Source organism: Hakea prostrata, chromosome 10, assembly GCF_041222555.1.
Source record: "Hakea prostrata isolate BN-2017 chromosome 10, UWA_Hpros_2, whole genome shotgun sequence".
Classification (NCBI taxonomy): Eukaryota; Viridiplantae; Streptophyta; class Magnoliopsida; order Proteales; family Proteaceae; genus Hakea; species Hakea prostrata.
This window is the reverse complement of record NC_142609.1, coordinates 43496138-43520596: the sequence shown is the minus strand read 5'-3', so window position 1 is coordinate 43520596 and position 24459 is coordinate 43496138. Positions and strand designations below refer to the sequence as shown.

The 24459-nt window shown below is 40.7% G+C and overlaps 1 protein-coding gene across 5 annotated transcripts; it reads left to right on the top strand.

Annotated features, from left to right (window-relative positions):
* Positions 1 to 416: 416 nt before the first annotated feature.
* Positions 417 to 23800, top strand: LOC149003229 (camphor resistance CrcB family protein). 5 transcript variants are annotated; one of them, XM_089138555.1, is made up of 9 exons: positions 417 to 513; positions 1767 to 2058; positions 2964 to 3508; positions 18269 to 18346; positions 20683 to 20781; positions 21108 to 21300; positions 21537 to 21958; positions 22429 to 22788; positions 23063 to 23799. In XM_089138555.1, the coding sequence occupies exons 3-8, from the start codon at positions 2987 to 2989 to the stop codon at positions 22645 to 22647; spliced, it is 1533 nt and encodes a 510-aa protein (XP_088994681.1). In that variant the 5' UTR covers positions 417 to 513; positions 1767 to 2058; positions 2964 to 2986; the 3' UTR covers positions 22648 to 22788; positions 23063 to 23799. The 5 variants fall into 5 exon arrangements, with proteins under 5 accessions (XP_088994681.1, XP_088994682.1, XP_088994680.1 ...); XM_089138554.1 differs by lacking the exon at positions 417 to 513 and adding an exon at positions 537 to 1478; XM_089138556.1 differs by lacking the exon at positions 1767 to 2058.
* The last annotated feature ends 659 nt before the right edge of the window (positions 23801 to 24459 follow it).

Sequence of the window (24459 nt, the reverse complement as noted above, 5' to 3'; positions counted from 1 at the left end):
AAGATGCACCAGTAGTAGCAGTGTAGCAGGAAAGACTAAAAGCATGAAAGTTCAGATACATATGGACCGGTCTTACCTACACTAGTTCCATTCATCCCTTGAAATTGGTTTCTCAGGTTGGTACCTTTCTGATTATCAGAAGGGTTTCACCTGAAACTGTTGTCCGTATCTTCACAAAGAAAATTTCATTTATAAAAGATGTGTCCAAGCTGTCATGAATCACATTTCAGAGAAACTTGTGAACAGTTTTCTCTTCCATTTTAGTGTTTTCTAAAGAAGCCACGCATTTTAATCATTCGTTGACAAATTTCAGGGAATCTTTGTTGTTTTCCCCTAAAATATTCTCTCTTGTATTTTTAACCATACATATGTCACCAGCCCACCCTATAGGCTCTCTCTCTCTCTCTCTCCTCTCTCTCTCTGTAACATTCCTTCAAGAAGGGAACTGAAGATTGATCCCAGTTCCAGGTGCTTTCAGGATTACAGGGAAAAGCTGCTCGGGGAGGAACCTGGGTGAGTCTTCTCTTTCTTTTACTGCTAGTTTCCTTCGTATTAATGGCATCATTTGACATTAGAATCAAAATTAGGCCAATCAAGTTATCCAATCTTTTTGTCTACCAAAAAAAGAAAAAAAAGTTATCCAATCTTTTTGGGGTAAGAAATTTATACAAATTTAAACAAGCCAATCAGTTGATCTAAATTGAAATAAGCCAATCAGTTGCTCCAAATTGAAATAAGCAGAACCCTATCTCCCTTCTGACCTCTTGATTCCACTGGATCTGCACCACATATTCTTTCCCTTATTAGTTCCTCTTCCTCCACCACACTTGCCCTGTTCTCTGCATTTTTTTGGTCATCGTCGCAGAGACCTTTCGGTCATAGCCATCTGCTGTGTGACCTGTGTCCACCGAAAGGGAAAAATGGATCACAGAAGAAGAGGAAATTGGGATAACTGTTGCTCTTAAGATTCTTCTTTCACCCATTTATTTTAACATGTCTCTTCAGATGCATTTGAAGGTCAACCCTCCTCAAACCCTATTCCCATTTGACCGTAAAATTCTTTGAAACACATTTCTCCACCGCTTTCGCCGAATGCAATTCGTTCTATGCAATTGGTCAACAGCTACGATAATCTCTTCTTTCTAAACTCTATCTTTTAGCAAAGGGATTGGCCATTTTCGTTTCCGCTTCCTCATCTTCTGGGCTTGTTTTGTTCGATTGGGGTGATTTTTTTCGTTTCCATCCCTGCAACTATTCTGCTCATCCACTACCTAGAACACAACCCCAACTCCCCTTGAATTAGAGAAGCAAGCCTAGAAACCGTGTTTTTTGATGAGAGTGGAAGACGTGATAATATGAAAGTACTTGGATTAGTGGTCGAAGACTGACCGAACAGGTGACGTGTTCAAGCACAAGGAAGAGAAGAAAGTGTATTCTTCAAATCAGAGGTGAAGCATTCGCACCGACTGAATTTGAAGGTAAAGAATTCAAATCAGAATTCTGAATGCTGGCCCTTTCATTTGACCTTAATTTTCTTATTTAATTTTTCTGTAAATCAATTAATCGTTCTAAGAATGATGAAAAGAAACATACTCCAAATTCAACTTGGTGAAGACAAATGATGCTGGGTAAGGCTCCCGTGTTCAACTTACACGGACAAAAACAATGAACACACCCCACAGTTTTTTTTCCTATTGACATTCTGGCTTAGAACACTGAAAGGTGGGACAATAATTAAACCCAGCTCTCTGTGTTTTTCTTTGAAGCTCACATCATTATCTTGCAACCGTGTGCAACCCTACTGAGGGAGGAGAAGAGGAAGGAGATGGTTGTGGTGCCAATGTCGGAGCCGAAGAAGAAGATCACGAGGGTTGGTAGAGAGGTTGTGAATAAGATTAGAATGAGACACTGATCCAACATGACTGTGTCAGTACCTGAGCCAGACAAAAATTCACACCCCTTCTCTGCAATTAGTTGGTATCTGGGTTTTGGCACCATCTTTCTCACCAGACCACGAGATTTTCCAGCTCATTTTCACAGATTCTCGCCATCCATCCCGTAGGTTTTCGTGCATGAATCATGATGGAATTGGGAATTGGAAAAATTTTAACTTTTTCTATTTTATGTCAATTGATCTGTTGAAGGGACAGGTTAACGCATCTGTTTGTTTTGCTTAGCTTATTCAGTTTGACTACGCAAGTTGATTATAAACAATAAATCAAACACCTAACCCAGAGACCCACATGACGTCAGGATATATAGCTTACTTGTTTGTATTTTTCACCCCTGATGCTAAAAACGCTCGTGCTAAAGTAATTTTATTATATGCAAACTGTGGGCTTCCTGTATTGGTTTTCTCAAAGCTCTTGTTCAAGCTCTTACTTTATATTGTTTTAATGTTCCTATGGGAAAGCCATTAGACAAAGCATGTTCAACGGCCTGTTCCATTTCTTTTTTGATACCTTTTTGTGTCTTTTAATATCTTAATCACAAAAAGTTTGTCCCTTCTTTAGACAGCATTCAAGATATGGTTTATTATTGCATAACTTTTGAGTTCTGAGTACTAACTATTTCAGATTGTTTGGTTTAATATCTTAAGGCATTCCCTTTTTTTAATTGGTTTCTTTTGATGTATCCATGCACAGCTGATCCATTCCATGCAATGTACATCAGTGTCATACTGTTTACCAAAAAAAAAAGAAAGTGTCATACTAGATTCATGAAGCTGTTCCTCTTCAAATGATTTCCCTTATGTTTATATCGATTTTGTTGTCTAAGTCCCCTTTATTGTTTATCTTATTTTATTATCTTTGGAGCAATGATCTATGTAAGCAACTCCATTTAGTTGGGATAAGGCTGAATTATTATTGTTGTCCGTTACGTTGGATCAGGTTAGATGGGTTCAATTTCTTTGTTTCTTTTTGAAGCTAATTAGTGTTTTCAATTGTAACTGTTTTTTGTAGTCACAAAGTTCTTACAGAGAAGAATGAAGCCCAATAGCTCTGATGATAATAACCTCATGAAAACTCATCAGAATTATGTTACTGGCTGGAGCTCTTCTCTAGACAGCCACTACAGTGATGGGATTAATAGCAATGATCCAGAACAGGCAGGGGACTCACTTGGAAGGATGAGCAGTCAAAGTTCTTTGAGGAGGCGATCTCTTAGTATCTCACGGGGTGTTGATCCTCAACTTATACTTGATGAAATTGAAAGTGCATCGGTATCACAAGCGGGGGATATTGGGGACCTGGCTATTCACAGCAACAGATACAGTGACGGTGGAAGTTTCCAGTTCTCAGTGGAAGATCCTTCGGTACAGACTGAGAACGGTTTTCCTGAGAAAGTACTATTATCTTCTTATGGTTTTTGGTTCCGTAATGATGCCACATGTAATGCAGTCTCACCTTTATCCCCACTTCCTTCAGAGATTGTCTCTCCGCTTGCCACTGACCCAATTCTCAATAAGGATAAGGATCAAAGTATATCAGTAAGTAAACCTGTTCAGGTCAGCTCCTATTCAACTCAATCTCTTTCATACTGTACCTCCCTACTCAATATTTACAGGACTAGTACTGTTGCTGCTGGTGTTGTCAACTTTTTTCTTTACTACTCTCCCCTCTTTTTTTTTTTTTTCTTTGGTGGGGGGGGGGGGGGAATAAATAATTATATAAAAACAACTAGCAAAACAAAGGAAGAGCAAACAAAGGGAGCCCACAGAGCTCAGGGACGGGGAACAAAAGATGAACTGAGGCCCCAAAAACTAAAAATTAACCTATTTCTGGGGGAGTCAGCCACAGGGGGATGGGGGATAAATAGCAATCTGGAAGAGACATCAAAATAGATGGCTCTCCAAATCAAGTCAAGAGAGCGAGATTTGGAAGTCCATCTTCTGATGTTACGCTCCCACCAAAGGTGGTGGATGGTCGCACCGAAAACTAGCTTGCCAAGGCGATCGCAAATGGAGTGACCAGCAAAATTTTGCAAGATCTAAGTCCAATCCCGAACAAATCCATGAGATCGTCTCGAGCATGGCCAAATGGAGGTAAGGGCTCTATCCCATAGGGACCGGGAAAGGGGGCAAGAGAAAAAAAAGTGCTCAATGTCCTCTGAACCATTCCAGCAAAGAGAACAACTAGGGATGGCAGGGATGTGGCGGCTAATGAGGAATGATTGGGTTGGGAGGGTGAGGTTGAGAGCTCTCCAGAGAGTGACAGTATGGTAGGGGATGTGACCTTTAAACCAAACCAACGGGATCCGGGAACCAGGGGGTGGTGGGGACGAAGAAGGTTCCAGGCGGAGGATGTGGTGAAGGATTTTGGTCCAAATGGTGGAGTCACGCGGCTGGCTAAGGATAGGGGGGAGAGCATTCCAAACATGTGTGAGACTGGGATGGGGGAGAGGGGACCAAGTTCCATTGGAGATGAAGGCATCAAGGATGGTAGACTTGGGGATACGGGTCTCATAGACAGTGCGGGGGCCAAAGAGAGAATAAAGAACGCCCAATGGATGCCAGTGGTTCAGCCAAAAGAGAATGGAAGATCCAAGCGAGATTTGGATAGAGATGCCAGAGAGAGCTTGAGGATGGAGGAGAAGGATCCTCCTACAAATCCAGGACAGATTATGGGGACAAGAAATGGTCCCAAGGGAATCCTGCTTGAGAAGGTCGGAGTAGACCCACGAAACCCAAATCGAATCATGCTTAGATACAACCTTCCAAATGAGCTTCAAGAGGCATGCCATATTAACATCAAGAATGCGACGGATCCCGAGACCTCCCTCATATTTGGGACGACACACAGAGTCCTAAGAGATGGGATGGAGGAATCTAGAGGATTCTTGGCATTTCCAAAGGAAGGCACAAAAGAGGGATTCCATGGACAGGATAATGGATTTGGGAATGGAGAAAATACGGCTCCAATATAGGTAAGAAGATTGGAGGACGGATTGAATGAGCACGATTCTTCCCGCAAAAGAGAAGAGCTTTCCTTTCTAGAGTTGGATCTTTTTCTTGATATGGTCGAGCATGGGAGTGCTTAGTCAAAAAGAAATTGCATTAACTTTGAAGTCAATGGACAAATTGCTTCATGATCTTCAATACATACAACTGGTATCCTACCTGATGAATTTATTAAATGAGAAAAGTTATATTCTTTTTTTTTTTGGATGAATAAATAATTATATTAAAAGCAAGGGGCAAAAAAAACTAGCCTTCAAATGGAAGGGAGGAGGGGAGAGTTGAGACTCCAAGAGACAACAATGACTTGTTCCTTGGGAAGTAGGCAACTGGGGGATGGGGGTAAAAAGAAAGCCTAGTCAAAACATCAAAATGGATGGCGTTCCAAATCAAGTCAAGAGAGCGGGATTTGCCATCGCCTGAGATTGTGCTCCCACCATAGATGATGGATGGTGGCATTGAAGACTAGTCTACCAATTCGGTCACAAATGGAGGAGCCAGAGAAATTTCTCAGAATCCAGGACCAATCTCGAGCAAACCCTAATGAATGCCGCCTTGACCAAGGCCAGATGGTAGCAAGGGCTTTTCTCCAGGGGGAACTAGAGAAGGGGCAAAAAAAGAAAAGCTGCTCTAAGTCCACTAAACCATTCCAACAAAGGATACAACTGGGGCTAGTAGGGATGTGACGGCTAATGAGAAAGGATTGGGTGGGGAGGGCGAGGTGGAGGACCCTCCAAAGGGTTAGGGAGTGACAGGGGATGTGGCCTTTGAAATAGACCAGGGGGGCAAGGGGGCTTGGGAGAGGGGTTACAAAGAAAGTTCCAAGTGGATGACATGGAAAAGGTTTTGGAAGGGGAAGGGAGCCAAACAGTGGTATCGGTAGGGGTGTTAGGGAGAGGAGGAGGGAGAGATTTGAAGAAGGCTAGGATGGGGGGAAGTATCCCAAGAAGCATTAAAGATGAAGGTAGATAAAGGGGTGGATTTGGGGATGCGGGTGTCATAAACGATTCGGAGACTTAGCAAGGTAAAAAGAATGCCCATCGGATGCCAAGGGTCTAGCCAAAAGGAAATGGAAGAACTAGATGAAATAGAGGTAGAGATGGCGGCAAGGGCCCGTAGTCTCAAAAGGAGGAGCTTTCTCGAGACCTAAGAAGGGTTAGAAGGCAAGGGGGACAGTTCAAAAGGAGTCAGAGCTAAGGAGATAGGAGTGGACCTAATGAACCCAGATGGAGTCTTGCTTGGAAGCAATTTTCCAAATGAGTTTGAGAAGGCAAGCCAAATTGACATTGCGGATCCGGCAAATACCTAAGCCCCCTTAAGAGATTGGACAACAAATGACCGCTAACTAACATGGTGGATAAATCGCGAGGCTTGTCTACCCTTCTAGAGGAAAGCAACAAAGAGAGACTCCATGGCGTGAATGGTAGATTTAGGAATGGAAAAGATACCGCACCAATAGAGGTAAGAAGATTGAAGAACAAAGCGAATGAGGACTACTCGACTAGCAAAGGAGAGAAGCTTGCCTTTCCAGAGTTAGAGTTTCTTCTGGATGTGGTCTAGCATGGGAGAGTAATGATGACGAGTGAGCCTACTAGGGATAAAAAGGCAGACCAAGATAGACAACTGGGAAGGAGCCAAGCTTGAAACTTGAAGAATAGAGGAGGGAATCTCGAGGGTGATCAAAAACCCTAGAAAGAAAGAGAGTGGATTTGTCTAGGTTGACCCTAAGACTAGAGAGGGAATCAAACAGGGTAAGGGCCGAGAGGATGGAGGAGTGATCAGCTTTAGAGAAAATTCTAAGGTCATCCACAAAAGCAAGATGGGTGAGATTCAGGGATTTGCACTTAGGGATCGGGGAGATGAGTAGCTGCTCAATTTTGGATTGAAGAATGTGGGAGAGGACTTCCAAGGCCAAGGAAAATAGGTAAGGAGAGAGGGGGCAGCCCTGACGAATTCCAACTCGAGAGGGGAAGAACCCCGCAAGGGAGCCGTTGGTAATGATGGAAAAGCAAGGGGTGGAGATATAGATCTTGACCCAATGGATGAAGGGAGGAGGGAATCCTATGGAGGAAAGTACCTCACTGATAAAGTCCCAATGAATGGAGTCGAAGGCTTTGTAGAGATCGACCTTAAGGAGGGCGGTAAGGGAATGGGAGGATCTGTCAAAGCAGCAAACAACCTCCGCACATAAGGGGATGTTATCCGAGATACTATAGCCAAAGATGAAAGCAGATTGGTTTGAACTCACTAGGGAGAGGATAACCTTTTTGAGCTTGTTCGCAAAAACCTTGGAGATGAATTTGTAGAGGAGGTTATAAAGGGATACAGGGCGGAAATCAAAGAGAGAGGAGGCTCTTAGATTTTTGGGGATGAGGTAGAGGAAGGTTTGGTTGAGGAAGAAAGTTGACAAGGGTTAAAGAAGAAGCTGCGAATAGCACGCTCTAGGTCCTCCACAATAAAGTTCTAAGTGGCGAGAACCCGGAGCACGATTGGTTTTATGAGAGCGGATAGCAAGGAGAATTTTCTTAGTGGAAGGGATAGCACAAAGAGAAGAGTAATAGGAAGGGTCAATGAATTTATTGAGGAGACTGGGGGGGAGATGGGAGGGAGGGGGGAGAGGAGACTCAAGAAGAAAGAGATGACCTCTACTTTGGTGCTAGAAGGGTCAGAGATCCAAGAGCCATTGCTTGAGAGGAGAAGATGAATTGAGTTGAGATTGTGGCGGGCTTTAAGAGATCGGTGAAAGGAGGCTGTGTTGGAGTCACCAAGCTCAAGCCATTTGATTATGGCCTTTTGGTGGAGGAAAATTTCTTCATTGGAGGTGAGAGTGGAGAGATCCAAAGAGAGCTTTTTCATTCTCCACCAAGGAGGGGTTAAGGAGGTCATCAAGGAGAAGGGATGGGACTCGGAGAAGATCTGAGTTGCAGGAGGCAACCTTAGAAGAGATATTGCCAAACTCGTGGGAACTCCAAGAACGGAAAGCTTCCTTGGTATTGCAAAGCTTACGAGCGAAGGCAATGAGAGGAAGGGAATGACAATGAACAGGCTTCAGCCAAGCCTCTTTAACCGTAGGGAGGAAGGAAGGACTAGAAGTCCACATGTCAAAGAACTTTAAAGGTTTAGGACCAAAGGAAATCGCCGGGAGAAGTTGGACATGGCAGGGGGAATGGTTAGAGAGGCTAGAGTGGGAGGAGGCATGGGAAGCAGGGAAGGAGGAAAGCCAAGAATCATTTGAGAGAAAACGGTCAAGTTTGGAGGCAATTCTAGCATTGTTGACTGAACGATTATACCAAGTGAGGGGATGACCTGACCAAGGAAGATCAGATAAGCCAGAATCATCAATGTAGGAGTTGAAGTCATCAATCAAGACAGGGTCCATTGGTAAACGTCCAACATTTTTATGAGAGTATCGAATGGTGTTGAAGTCCCCACCAATACCCCAGGGCAGACCCTCAATGGACTAAGAGATAGAGCGGATATCATACCAAAGAGGAGTATGATCAGGGACGCGATTGAGGCCGTAGACAATGGTAAAAAAGAAGGGAGGAAAGATAGAGGTAGAGATTTTGAGGTGCATGGGTTGGGGGGAGGAATTTAAGAGGGCTATTTGGAATCTAGAGGAGTCTCATAGGATCTAATTACACCCATTGGGGGAAAGAGAGGAGTTGGATAGGAAGGACCAAGAGGGGGCAATGGACTGAGCAATCTGATGGGCATTATCAAGATGAAACATGGGTTTCAAAAAGAGCGCAAAAGGAGACCTTAAAATCTTTAATGGTGTTTTTGACTTCAGCTTGTTTCGCAAGGGAGTTAAGACCTCTTATATTCCAGATGAAGAAATCAGACATTGTAATAGTGAGGGGGGAGGCAACTATATTGCTACTGTGATTGTGGTCAATAGGAGTAATGGTAGCAACTAAATTGGTAGTGATGAAGGGAGGGGACTCACACAGGGAGGGGGAGATAGGGGAGGGAGTTTTAAAAATATTAGGGTCAAGGGAGAAGTCGGAGGTGGGAGATAACGGTTCAGGGGAGAGAGACTAGCACAAAGGGGTGGAAGTTGGGAGAGGTTCCATAGAAGATGACAGTTCGGTGTGGTGTGGAGATGGATGGTTCAGAGAACAAGTTGGTTTAGTCAATTTTGGCTTGGGGGTGAGGTTTTAGGTTGAAGGATTTTGTTGCTGTGTGGATGGGCTGGAGATGGGCTCTTGGTTTGGGGGGGGGAGATTAGGTATGTTAGGCTTAAGGGTTAGGGAGTGGGTTGAAAGGGTTAAGAAGTGGGTGGGTGGGCTTGGATTGGGCCCAATAGAAGGAGAGGCTTTTAGTCCAACATGGGTAAGTGTAACAACCCCCGTATTTCTAACCTAGGATCCGTATTGCAGGTTCGAGAACTCGAAGGTCTAGCCGGGTAAATCTGTGGAGTGTTCGGATAGAAGTCCATGATCCATACCCTGAACCCATGGATCTGGATTCTTTTGATAAAGAGCTTGCCTTGCTTGGTAGTTGGACTTCTGGAAGGTAAGTGATGTCTGGAGATGTCCAAAATGAAGGTAAGACCTCCCCTATGTCTTCATTAGGGTTAGGTTGTACTTGGACATCAACCCCCTGAGCAAAGCACCCTTGTATAGCAATATACTTGGGGGCGGTTGCTAGTGGCGGTTGATTAAACCAAGTAACCGCTTGGTCCTGGTTGCGGGGTTTTGCCTTATTTTGCCCCCTGATTCCTATAAATAGAAACCCTTGCCTATTTTACGAATATTAAATTTGGGATTACGGTTTTTGGAGGTTAGACGGCTGTGGAGAAGTGCTAGAAGCAAATCTGAAGTACTGTTAGAGTCCCAGAAGGTTCTACTGTCATTCATAGTTGATCTGGTTGAGGTAAGTGATTCCCTGTTCACTCATGCTTCACCACTTGTTATGATAAAAGTATATTAGTGTTCCCTTTGATTATTCTTGATCCTTCTATTGCACTGCCTACCTTTTTGTTGATCTTGGTGAGATCAGATCTGAAAACAAAACCCTGCTTTCGTGAAAATGGCTGATCTAATCAAGAGGGAGGATTCTGGATAACCAATTTGATGTCTTTGGTTAGGTTTAGTATCACCCGTGGTTATGGGAGTGATAGATTTAAGATTCGGACTATGATCATTCAAAACTCGGATTGAAATCGGATGATCAGAAGCCTGAGTTTCGGATTGAAAACTCTCTGTTTTTTGGGCGGTCGCTCAACTTAAGCGACCGGCTGGTTTCTAGTGACCAAATGACTTTTGGTTTTAATCTAATTTGATTCATTCGATTTATACCTTATTGTAACCTTGTATATAGGTGTTCTTTGTTTCAAATAAAAGTCTTATAATAGTTTTTGTATTGTAAGTTAGAGGAATTCTGCATAATTACAGGTAAGGACATACAATCATATCCTTAAGAAATGACTTAAACATGCTAGTCCAGTGTCTGTTATTACTGTTTTTTCATTTCATATACTGTTGTAACCTTGTTTAGCATACTGATCTTGTTATATGCTTGCTGTTTGTATTGCCATTACTTATACTTTGTTGACCATGAATGTGGTTTACTGATGTTGGATGGGTTTGTGGTTCTGATGGAAGGGGTATTCCATTGGGATATCCTAGCTTGGGATATCAGAGGGCTGTGGTATGGGACACATGCTCGCTGATGGCTTTAGCACTATCACTACTGGATGACATACCTAGGTAGAGTCTAGAGTTACATGGCTAGGTACCCCACATGCTACTACCCTTTCGGTAGGGGAATTGAAGTCAGATGACCTGTGATGACAGTGATGTGACGTTGGTCCACTATTGCTCATATAAATGGTAGGGTTGTATATGTTAGGGTTGGGCTCATGGACTTCCAAGGAATGGATCGAGTGTCGTGAGGAGTCATGAGAGCATTCCGCCCCAACAATATGTGGATGACCATAGGGTTATGGAATGGAGTCCAATAGCGGTAACCAGTCCGTAAGGGTTCTCATTCCTAGGTTGCGAAGGATACTGAACCGAGTTGGTTGGTGCTATAGGGGATGTATCTGGACTTCATGTAGTATGTTACTTTTATGACCTGCATTGGATTAGAAACCCCGACATGCGCCAGTACTTATGCCAATGGTCGTGGTGAGAGAGTGTTGACTTAACCCCAGCCATGGTTTGAGAGCCAGGTGTGGACTTTCCATTTTACCCAGGATCCCTACAAGTAACTAGTCCTTACCGAATCAAAGTGACTAGACCTACCTAGAGGAGGGCTGGTGTATATCTTAAAGCATGTCAACTATTAGAGACTTGCATGGTTAGATCTTAGCGTTATTCATATTTTGCATTCATACATATCATTTATGCATTTCTGATTGGTTTGACATATGGATGGGAATCATTGTTTGTTCTTACTGAGTTCTCTAGAACTCATTCCTTTATTTTTCTATGTTTTATAGATAAACTCAATGTAGCAGAAATGAGGATGCTAAGATGGATGAGTGGCAAAACTAGGATGGATAAGATAAGAAATGATCATTTTAGAGTTGGTCTGGGAGTTGCTCCCATAAGTGATAAGCTTCGAGAAAGTCATTTGAGGTGGCACAACCATGTTCAACGGAGACCTATAAATGCCCCTGTACGGAGAAGTGATATAATCCATATTGAAGGAACTAGAAGAGCTAGGGGTAGACCTAAGATAACCTTAGGAGAAGTGGTGGGAAAGCATATGTATAGCTTAGGCCTTGTATTTAGCATGGCCTCGAAAATAACTGATTGGAGGGCAAGAATCCATGTAGCCGACCCCATTTAGTTGGGACAAGGTTTATTGTTGTTGTTGTTGTTTATTAGCTTGTACAGATGGAGGAAATACGCAAGAAGATGGATTGGTTTCCTATGAAGGAACCTTCCCGTATGAAGAAGATGTGGCATCGGCAATGGGAAATGGAGATAGCCTGTGTGGGAGCTCCTGCAAATGCATGGAATGCGTTTATAGCACCCATTGATGGGCGGAGGAGACAGGTTGCCATGCAGTTTGCTCACTGTATGGAGAAGAACTGGAGGACCCCATTTCTGGAAATTCATGAAAAACATTATTTAGCTTTAGAGAAGGAAACTGGAAAGAAAATCATAAAACTCTTTTTGATTGCTTCTACTGAACTCGTATTCATTTTGATATTTATTCTTTCCTTGATTATTTTATTAGAGTATTTGGACTCCTGTAATCCTTTTATTTAATTATTGAACTTATTCTTGCTCATGATTGTCTTTACTTGTATTTATTATTATTGATAGACTAAAATCGTGGATCGCTCCCGCGGGTTGTCGGGCGGGTGGGGTGTGATAGTAAGTGTGGAGCGGATACATGGGCTCGAACCGGAAGAGGTAAAATGGTGTTGGGATTTAAAGAGAAGGTTTGGGCCTATAGGAGGGTAGTTGGGTAGGGGTAATATGGGTAAAGGTAGAATGGGAGGTTCATTAATAATAGCGTGTGTTGGAGAAGGAGATAAAGGCAAGGGGGTTTCAGCTCTGTTGTTCACCGAGAGAGGAAAAAGGGGAGATGGTGATGGGGTTGCAGGGGTCACGCCTTCGAAATTGACAGCTCGATGGTGTAGCGATTAAGGTGACAACTCCATCTATGATTAGAAAAAGGTAGGAGGACCTTCAATAGCTGCAGAGATATCGGCAATCAAAGCGTCGCCAGTGGCAACAGGGACTGCGGCAACAGGGGGCTGACAATCATCGATAGGGGAGCTCGTCTCTTTATGGTGGATCGTGCTTGCAAGGAGAGCTTTCTACAATGATCTGTTGTGTCATCTTCTTCGCCGGCAGGTATTAGCCACCTGCAGGGTATCCATTAGAGGCGCAGGGTCGATCTTCATAAGAGCAGTGGAGGCAGGATCCTTTGCGATAAGGGCAGAGTTCATATCTGAGATAACTGGAGCAGAAGTCTTCTGTGTCGTGGCTTAGGTGGAGACTAAAACAGAGATATTGGTAGCAATCTTAATAGTTATCATTGATGCAGTTATAGAGGTGGCCTTAAGAGTATCCAAAACTTGCTAAAGATTATCAATTGTTGCAGTCAAGTCGAGGTCATCACCATAGCAAACCAGTAAAAGTGATAACTGCATAGAAAAAAATTCGAGGGAAACTCAAGTTTCGACCAAGTGGAAATGGGAAACCTAAGTGGGAAACTGGGAAATTTCGAGGAAACTTAGGACTTTTTTGTGCAAGTTTTGACATGAAGTTTCAACAAGTTTTAAGGAGTATTTTAGGGTGGAACTCTGCATTTAAGCTAATTAGATAAAGAACACATTGGTTGTATTTTGCTAAAAAAATCAATGTAGACAATGTCATTCAATATACATAATATCAATGTAGAGTTGTCCGAGAAGTACACTGTAGACTTAACTACTTAAGTACATGACATTCAATATATAATTTCTAACTTCAAAACATCAAATACAAAGTAACTGACAATAAAAGGAAAGTACAACTTAGTGCCAAGAGTGGATCCATCCTGTGAGCTGAGCAGTATTATGCCTATAACATCCCCTTTTCCAACCAACGAACATAGACATCCCATGATGTTTTATGCATATGGTTGTCAAGGCAATCGACAACTGTAACTTTATAAGTCTGGTCTTTAACATGCATAAGATAGGTAGTCTGAGGGAATACGCAATATGGATAGGGAACTCTTGATGGAGGGGGTATTTGTTGTGGTATTTGGGGAACATGAAAGAAACAAAAAATTTTAAAATTTGGGAAAGCTACGAAACTTGCAGGAAAAAGTCCTAGGTTTCCATGAAATTTCCCCAAGTTTCCACAAAATTTCCTAGGTTTTCACGAAATTTCCCATGTTTCCCATGAAATTTGGGAATTTGTTTTCCTCAAAACCAGCTAGTCCAACTGGGTTGAACCAGGTTTTGAAGTTTCGACAAATTTCAACGAAATTTCGATTGTTTCAATCAAAACTTGGGATTTTTTTTCGGTCCTCTAGTTTTTCGTTTCGAGGTTCCCAAAATGGGAAATTTCCACTGAAATTTCACAAGTTTCGATGGAATTTGGTTTTATGGCAATGAGCAATCACTAGAGTTGTGGCTGAAACTGGAACAAAGCTTACATCAATGTGGAACCCTGTTGTAAACAATCACCTGATCATTTTTCAAACCATTATCATCCTCGATCGTGATGAGAGGAGGAAGAGGCTCAGAGGCAGAAAATTCCACACAAATGCGAGCATACGAGAGTCTCTCCAAATTGAGGGTTTTAGAGTCTGAGCAAAGAGGTTTTCTAGTAGCTGATCCAGTACGACTTGGACAGTCGCAATTCCAAAATTCCAGAGGTAATCTAGGGAGGTTGATCCATAGGGGTAAGGTGCTGAAGTCGACCCTATGGAGAGGCGATTTGATGAAGATTAGAGCCTTTCCAACGAACCAGGGTGAGCCTTCCAAGGCATAGGTGTTGCAGTCCAGAGAAACAAAATTGAACAGGAAAGTGCCAGAGTCCAGGAGGTAAGTTTCCATGAGGCCATGGGCATTCCATTGTTTGGTGATGGAGGCTTTGATAATGCTGAGGGGGGAACAGGACTAAGGAAATGACTATGGATGGCAGACTTCCAACGATTAATACCAAGGGCCATAGAGGAGGAAGGGCAGTATGCTAAGGGGGCAAGGCTGGGGGAGGTGGAAGGTAGGTAGGAGTGTTGTAGGTCTGTAACAAAGGGACTGGGTTTAGAGAAGAGAGCTTTCCGGGGGGGGTTGAGGGTGGGTGGAGGGGGTGGGTCAGAAGAGGGGGTAGAATGGCTTATTGATCCATGATCTCAAGCCCTTTATTTATAATAAAGTGGAAAGTAGACTATTACAAGGAATAGAAGTTTACATGAATGCAAACTCTACTTATTAGACTCCTAATAGAATCCAACACTCCCCCTCAAGTTGAGGCATGGATATCACATTTGTCCAACTTGACCAAAAAAGTATAAAGCATCTGTCCAGGTAAACATCTGCAATTTGATCTTCAAACTTATAGATTACGTCTGCCTTATAGACTTCCATTTGATTTGTCCTCATCTTTACTGCAACTTTATGTCTCCAAGGAAGAACGCCCAAGTAAAAAAGTAGAATCTTCAAATGTTGAGAAGACTAAATTTCTGCACAAATCTGAGGGAAAATATATTTTTGGGGTAACAATAGCTAGGGTAAAACAGCCAAAGTGAAAGTTTTGATTTGTAGCAATGTTAGATCTTTAAAGGGAAAGTTTGCTAAGGGACAATCTCCAAAGGTAGGGGAAAATTTGTCAAGATAAGTGACAATCTCCAAAGGTAATAAAGATCAAGTTCTGCAAAGGTCAAACGACAAGTCTTTTGCAAGGTTAGATCTCCGAAGGGAAGATGTCAAGTTAAGGGGTAAATCTCCAGGGTTAACAGAGATCAAGTTCTCACATACCAAAAAAAGATAGCTCTATAGCAATGTTAGATCTCCAAAGTGGAAGATTGCGAAGATAAGGGACAAACTTTCAAAGGTAACAAAGATCAAGTTCTACATAAGGAAGTCTACATGAAAGGCTTTAAATTGTAGACATCTTCAATCTCCCTCTCACGTGTAGCGTTACTCGTGGGAAGTTAATAACAAAGGAAATTCCAATGGGGAAACTTGGAAATGATGAAATTGTAATGGTAAGATAAAAGTATCAGGAAAACAAATCTAGAGAAAATGACAAAATTTGAAAGGGGGTTGACTGAGCCTATGGTGCCACTAATGAAGGTCTGATATTACCGAATGGACCGGATTAGAAGATGTAGTCAAAGCAGAAGTAGATCCTCTAATCGGCTCGAGTAAATAAAGTCCATTTACCACGACCAATCTCCTTCCCCAGATCCTGAAGTAGCTAGGTAGGAGTTGGTAGGGGTAGTAGAGGAAGCAGTGGTCGAGGCTATACCGGCAGTAGAAGACTGCATAATACGTCGCAGAGTAGCGAACTCCTCCTGCGAAAAACCAACGTCTGCAAAGGGTGTGGTGGAAACTGTCTCAGAAAGATTAGTCTTTGGTTTTCCCTGTCTTTGTCCTCGTTTTTGCTCAAAATCAGCAGGCTTCCCATGCAGTTTCCAACAATTTTCCTTCGTATGATATGGTTTGTGACAGTGCTCACACTTGACAATCTCCTTAGCTGGATCAGATTTAGTGCGAACAGACTGTAAAGCTGATTTCTCCATAATAGGAGTATGAAGCATGACTAATCGACGACTTTCCTCGCACTGAACAAGAGCATAAGACTGTTCTAGTGTAGGAAAGGGAGAACGACTTAAGACTTGCACTCTGATCTGATCGTACTCCACGTTCAAACCTGCCAAGAAGTCATATACTCGAATCTTATCAATGTACTTCTTATATGTCGCCACATCATTTGGATTAGTGGGGTGATAATCCCCATAATGATCCAACTCTTGCCAAAGAGATCGCAACTCAACATAATAGTGGGCCACAGTTAGTTCCTTTTGGGTAGTCTCATGAAGCTTCTTTCGTAGCTCATAAACCTGTGCATCATTCCCCAACTCGTCCATATGTTTCAAGTAGTAGCCTTCCAGATTTGGGCTGCGAGATGTCAAGTAATAGGTAACCCGGGCAATATTTGGATGCATGGAATTCAAAAGGAATGACATAATAAGAGAGTCATTTGATATCCATTTATCCTGTAAAACACCTGCGGTAGTGGGTTTGATAGTAGTGCCTGTAATGTATCCAACCAGTCCTCTTCCAGCAATAGTCAGGTAAGCAGATCGAGACCAGATCAAGTAATTTGTGCCGTCAAATCGTACCGAAAGAGAATAAAAAGTGGAAAAATACTTGGATCCAGTGGGAGCAGTAGTATCATCAATAGTTGTCATGTTGACAAAATTATCTGCAGTTCTTCAGTCTTCACCTTTTGAAAAAAAACTAAAACGTCGCAGAATGCAATAGCCAAACAATGTAAGACAAAAATTTTCTCCCTTTTTTTTTTCTTTTCTTTTCTTTTCTTTTCTTTCAGAATAGCAGATTATAAGAAACAAAATAACAATATGGTTTGGCCAAATATGCAATGGTCTGGTTTGGTCTAAATTCAGAGAGAACCAAAATATGGTCTAAAGTTGGAGAGAACCAAAATATGGTTCGACCAAGATTTATTGTTTACCTGGTTTAGTCTGATTCGTTTTCTCTTCTTCTTCTTGAAGTCCCAAAAGCTGGAGAGACGAAGCAAGTAGTAGCAGCGATGAAGCAAGTAGTAGCAGTGATGGTGTTTCTTCTCTTTCTTCTCTTCTTCTTTCCTTTTCTTCCTGGTCTTCCCTAATCGAACCCACTGTAGTGCAGTGGGTACTGAAGAACAGAGAAAAAAAAAGGAGATGGGTTGCGAGGGTTTGTGATGGGTGCAGATGCAGCGGTGATGGTATGCCAGAAAAAACGATGGATGAAAAAAAAAAATTCAGGGAATTTCGATGGCTTCTGGCTCGATAAGAGATGCAGCGGTGATGGTATAAGCAGGGTTCCTCTTCTCTTCTTCTTTCCCTCCTTTTTCTTGTTCTTGCAGTGGCAGATTTCTATCCAAAACTGAAGAATCGATAGGTGCAGAAAATTTCTGAATTTGAATATCTGCGATAGTTGCGAGAAAAAAAGGAATTTGAATGTTCTGCGATAGTTGCAGAAAAATCCTGCGATGGTTGTAGAAAAAGTTCTGCAATTGTTGCAGAAGAAAGAGCTCTACGATGGTATTACAGTTGTAGAAAATTCCTGTGATGGTTGCAGAAAATTCTGCAACTGCGATGGGTTTTACGGTAGCAGAAGAAAGAGAAAATCTGCAAAAAATTTGCGATGGGTTTTGCAGAAGGAAAAAATTCTTCAATCGAACTTAGGCTCTGATGCCATGTTGAAAGAAACGATTGTAGTAGAATGGCTTATTGATCCATGATCTCAAGTCCTTTATTTATAATAAAGTGGAAAGTAGACTATTACAAGGAATAGAAGTTTACATGAATGCAAACTCTAATTTAACTCCTATACAAACTCTTCTTAGACTCCTAATAGAATCCAACAGGTAAGAATCAGGGGGGAGGGGGAGAGTTCTGGCAACAGAGAGTTAGGGGGGTGAGGGGGGGCATATTCAGGCTGTGTGTCATATCTTCTTACTTCCATTGATAGCTGGGAGAAAAGTTATATTCTTATGATGTTTTCTTTTGAAAATACTTTAAAAAGATCTATACTTACATGTTGAAAGCTGAAAAAATGTTGATGGTTCTTAGATATTTACACGTGTTTTTCATATAACACTCTTTTTTCTCTTCTTTCAGGATGACAAGGAATTATTGCCTCTATGGTTTGAATATGTTTCATACCTTGTTCACTTGGCTGTTTTTGGAATTCTCGGGGTAAGATGTGCTCATATTTTGCCTAATGGGAATTTATTTGGTTTCCTTTTAAGATACATGGGAGAAAACATTTCTGTGCTTCACATTTTCCATTTAACATATTCTACTGCTCTCTTTCCTCAAATGCCACAGTTTGTGCTTGTTAGTTCAAAGCGATCAGAAGATAGGTCCACCAATATTGTCTATGATGCAGCTATAGAGCACAACAAGAAAAATGGTCTCCCACATCATTGAACCCTACCAGATTGAGAATGTGAACAAGGTAAAAGGATGCCTTGTGAGGCCTCTAAGATGATTACCATGCTGCTGCAACTATTTCAACTAAAATATACATTATCAACAGCCACTTTCCAATTATATCAATGCCCAACTGTCCTATCTTACCTATATTAATCACTTCGTACAGACTCTGATCTTGAGTTTTGTTCCACTTTTGATCCTCTCTGCTGCCATTCTTCATTAGTTTATAGGAGAGCTCATCACTTTACAATAATATCATGTCCACCTGCTCCTTTTCCTCCAATGTTTTTCGTTAAAGTATTGCCCATACTACTCATATTTTACTTTTCTACCTTTCCATGAATTTAGATATTGAAAGGACAGAAAATCAGAGTTGTATGTTATGTCCCTTGGCCCACTAGAAATTGGAAACAGTATGCTGCTCTGTTTTAAACTTGAACTTCAATTTTGATAATAACTTTCTTCTAGATATAGTGGTATTCAACCTATTTTAGGATAGGGAGCCCAGAATAGGGGTTGATGAATACCTTCTCTTTTATGTTAAATATAGTGGACAATTCTAAGGGTTTTTTTTTTTGTGTGTGTTTATGTGTATATTTATATTTGTACTTAGACAGAGAATCAGTAAGGTACTATTTTCAAAGATGATGTTTCCACTCACTACCCTGTGCTGTTAAGGGTGTCCAAAACTGTCTTTTCCACATTTTAGCCCATAAAATTCTTCCCAAAAAAATGAATTAAGCCTTTCAACTCAAGTTCCTAAATTTACTTTCTATTAAATGTTAAAGTAATGAAAATTTCCAACAGAAAGAAGAGGAAGATAATATTTTTTTTCCTGCAGTTTGATTTGGTTTGATTCACTGGTGAATTAATCTTCCAGTTCAAACTACTGTTCATGTCTAAACTTTTAGCATGCAAGGTACCTAACTTATTTTGTTATAATTCTAATATAAGTGATTACCTTGATTATGGACACCACAAGTCCAGCCCCAGTTTGTTTTGTGTTTCAGTTTTTGGTTGTTTTAGGACACTTCATACACCTGCATCTAGAGGAATTTTAGTTCCTGTTTTCTTTCCCTTTTTAGAAAAGGTAAAAATAGAGCAAAATTCGATCCTCCAATAGTGTGCCGGACATAGCGTTATTTGCAGTTTGAACAATGAATCAAGATTTGTTTTTCTATTTTGAGGTCAGTAGAATCCCTACTTTGGTGATTCAATAAGTTCCTGATGGTGATTTCAGAAAGCCCTTGTTGGCAATTTATGAACCAGCATATTGTAGTCTAATGAATTTTGCTGCCATGTTCCTTAATCTCTGGAATCAAATTCTGTTTCTGTTGTTCTGTTCTCGAGTGTCCTAATCTCAATAGTTTTTGTCAGATCCCAGAATCTGACCATCAGTTTCACCCAAGGTTTTGATATTGTTCTTCACACCTCCCCCCACCCCACCTCCACAAAAAAAAGAGAGTAACTTCAGCCACTTATACTTGACCTCCTATCTTACATTTACTTTTGAAGGTGGTCTTGGTTTCTATCCCTGCAATTCTGGTTTCTAGTGTATTTTTTGAATTTGAATGCCAAGGTGATGTAGTATCTCATTAGTTAGTGATTATTGTTAGTAGTTTTTGAATGATTTCAGCACATACTTTGCAATTTATTATTCCAGCCTACACTTTCTTCTTTGTTTTGGGGCTTTGGTTAATGAGTATTTCATTCATCCAAAAAAAAAAAAGAGAGGCTTAACTTCTAAAATTTTGCCAGTTTTTTACTTAGGCATTTAAAACTCTGCATCTTTGTTATATATAACATTGCTAGCAAATTTTAGCAGTTAAGCCAAGATTTTTTTGGATGAATGAAATACTCATTAACCAAAGCCCCAGTTGGGGGAAATATATAACTCTGCTTAAATTTCCTTCAGTCAAATTTTGCCAATTTGTGAATGATGTCAGCACAAACTTTGCAAGTTATCAGTCCAACCAACACTTTCTTCTTTATTTTGAGGGGTGGGTAGAGCGCTGATTGAAAATCAACTGTTCTTAAACTTTTTTCTTTATGTTACAATTTGCTAAGTTTGACTTTTCCTTTGTGAAATCTTTCAGGTGTTGACGAGGTATTTACTGCGAGAGCTGTTTGGCTCTGGGATTGTTGATCTGACGAGTGACCAAACTATTCTCTACCTAGATCTTCCTTCCAATATGGTCTCTCTCTCTCTCTCTGCAGCCATCTCCAAACCCCCCCCCCCCCCAACCCAAAAAGAAAAGAAAAGAAAAGAAAAGAAAAGAAAAAGAATACCTCTTCTCCTTCCAAAAAGGAAAGCCAACCCCAAAACACACACTGTCACATGTGCTATTTGCAGAACAAATTGTATATAAGTGAATCTAGTGAAAATGACATACCAAAATAAATAAGGTAAATTAGGGGTAGGTTTGCAAACGGCCTAAGAAATTGATTTCAGTAAGAATACAGAATGTTTGGTTTATTATTCGAAATTTAATTCTGTAGAATTTGATGTAATTTTCTTTAGGTAGGTTCTTTCCTGATGGGATGGCTAGGCGTCGTGTTCAAAGGGAAAATTTCGCAGGTGTCTGATATTCTGGCTGTTGCGTTGACAACTGGGTATTTGGGAAGCTTAACTACCTTCAGCGGTTGGAATCAGAAAATGCTTCAACTTTGTGTTAATGGCCACTGGGCTCTTGCTGTTGTTGGTTTCTTCATAGGTGAATTTTGCACTTCAAGATTGCATAGTAAATTTACTATTGTTTTTATCTGTTATTGGCTGCTTAACTGCTTCCTACTGTTGCAGTTCTGTTTCACTTTAAGTATCTATTATGGTCTAGTTTAATGAGCATATTTTCTAACTTTGTATTGATTTAAGATTTTCCATCACATGTATCTTCTTGTACTTGGTCATCTCATTAAGTTACTTATCCCTTTTTCTTTCTTCTGGCTGTAGACACAATCCTTGCTGCTGGATCTATCTCTTTGGGTGTTGAAACAGCGAAGGGTTTTAGATGGCTATTAGGGAAACTCACTGGTAGTCAGGGAGATGGCAAGATGAAATCAAGCAAGTGGAGGGTGAACAATCTCAGGAAGCATTTAGGAGTTCTGGTAGTTTTGCTTTTGCTGCTGAGCTTGTTGTGGGGTGTTAGTGGGTCATTATTGAGGAGAGACTTTAATGACGGTGGCAGCATTGCTCAGTTGTGGTTTGCCTGCATGGTTGCACCTCCAGGCGTGTGGTTGAGATGGTTCTTAGCTCGGCTAAATGGAAAAGGGCTTGGGAAGAAGCATTTCATGAGCTGGATGCCTTTTGGGACTCTCATTGCCAATGTTGCAGCAGCTTGTATCATGGCAGCACTTGCAACAGTGATGGCTGCAGTAAGTTTCACCAAAACACATTTGCCTGTATTATTATCTTTCAATGAGATTACTACATATTTGGTAGGACATAAACTTTATGCACACCTAATATGCATACTCCAAATATTTACAAACATAAAAGAGCTCCCAGAATTTTGCTGCTCTTATTGAATGTGATCAACATGGCCGTGCGTAGGTTTATGAAACTATTATTCTTGGGTTTGAAAAGTCGTATAACTTTGAGTTCTAAGGGATAGACTAAATAATTCATGGCCAAGTAGAACACCAACAATATGGTTTCAGAATGTATCTCACTGCACCAAGTATAATTTCATGATCTTGAGCTGTTGAACCCTTTTTTTTTTTTTTTTGGGGGGGGGGGGGGGGGAGAGGTTATGGCTTTAGGCCTTTGCAGATAACAGTACATTTATTTGATGAAAAAGACGGTGATACAAATTGCTTCTGATCAGAAAGAAATTTTGTTGCAGGTGAATACCCAGAAATGTGATACTATTGCAACAGGAATTCAGTTTGGGTTCTTAGGGTGTCTGAGTACGGTTTCCACTTTCATGGCAGAATTCTATGCTATGAGAAACAGCAGTCAACCATGGAGAGCTCATGTATATGCATTAACTACTATACTTGCTTCCTTTGTTTTGGGGACTTCAATATACACTGCCCCTGTATTGGCAAAAGGATATGAGTAGCTAGTCCAGTCTAAACTTTTGTTGGAGACTCTATTAAATCACTGAAGGATGTACATGGAAGATAATGTAAGAAGCAGAAAAGTATAGTGCATGCAATTGCTTCAAAAGCAGTCCAAGATACATCTTCTACAGCGGGATCAGGTTTGTTCTGAAACTGAGCATCCAAAGATTAGTTTCATCATTTATATTGAATATTGATACACTTTTTGCCAATTCATCTTTTGTGCTCATCAGAGCCCAAGGTTTTGCCACAGAGAGCATATCTGGATGTAGAAAACCAAACTTAGATGTGATTACCATAGGTGGATGTACAGAAGTAAATAATCTGTGTTTTGAGAAGACAGAAGATACTATTTGTAGTACAATTTTGCAACCTCACTAAAGATGTTGGCCTGTTCTCTGTGTTTATGTGAAGGTTCAACAATGTTCAGAGGTTGCTAGAGATGGCAAGGGAATGAGATACAAATTGGATAAGCATAGAAAATTTGAAGATTGACAGAGGTCAAAAGCTTAGTCCACTGGCACCATTTGACTTGATCATGCAGGAACCTTGTTGGAGCATTCTTATACTTATGTTAGAGCAGAAACATGGGACTCATGTATTCTGAGTTTGAAGGTTAATGAAATTACATATTGGATTTGAGATGGAACTACTAGTGGCAAAGGAACCATGCTTTTATTGTTGAAATTTTTTTATTCAATAATAAATTTTTTCTTGAAACTGTAAGGAGACTGATGACATTAAAGTGAGCCTGTATATTCAGAGCAAGAATTTCAAAAAATACTTGTAATCTTGCTGCTGTAGGGTCTGAGAAGGATCCTAATAGGTAAAAGAAACATAAAAGTGATTTTGATGAATTCTCATTGTTCCAGAAATTATTTGGAGAAGTACTGACAACTGAAAGAAAATAACAACAATTCGATTTATTTTTCCTAATGATTTGAAACAGCTCATAACTTCTTCGGATGACTAGCGATCACCACTATCATTTAAATGGCATTTCAGGTGGACGAGCTTCTAGCTAGAGCACTAAATGAATAATCAAATTTGCTTCAAAATTTATGTTCGTATCCATTTAGGGGTGTTGAGTCCATGGTAACACACTAATGCCTCTTTCCAACCAATTATTATCCATCCGACTAGCTATTTGAATAAGCAACTTTATTAGATCAGTTTTCTTATTTTTATAAATTTTTTGACTCAAGAGAGGTCGATATTTTTTCTAAATTTTTTATTAAAAATAAATATAAAAAATAGTGAAAAAATGTAAAAGAAAAATCAGAGATTATAAAAAAGTAGATAGTAAAAAAGTTGTTGAATTCTTAAATTTCAAAATCAATCTCACAAATAAAATATAAAAATGTCAACGAATAGACAAAAACTTGTATAACTACATGAATAACATCTAAATCTGATTGAATTTGTTGGAAAATGGTCAAATATTATTTGAATTCATCCAAATATGATACGATGCGATGCGGATATGGTATTATCATTATCTGATCCAAATCCAATCCAATTTTATCTCTACTTTTAGCACAGTGGTAGCAACATTTATGCAGATGCAGTAGAACTAAGGAGATTGCACATAGATTCTCTGCGCTTGAGCAGAGCGTGCATCTATGAGTTTGGCCTCAATGCCCTAGCTGTGTGTTGAGGGAAAGTCTATCTTTTCGACCAACCCCGGTTCTCCTTGGTTCTGGTCCTCCCCAGCTTCCTGAAAATTAAGTAAGGGTGAGAGTGGGCCGTCTTTGAGGACGGGAAGCCACCTCCAATGATTAAGTCAGTCTTAAGGAAGAAGCTGAGAATCA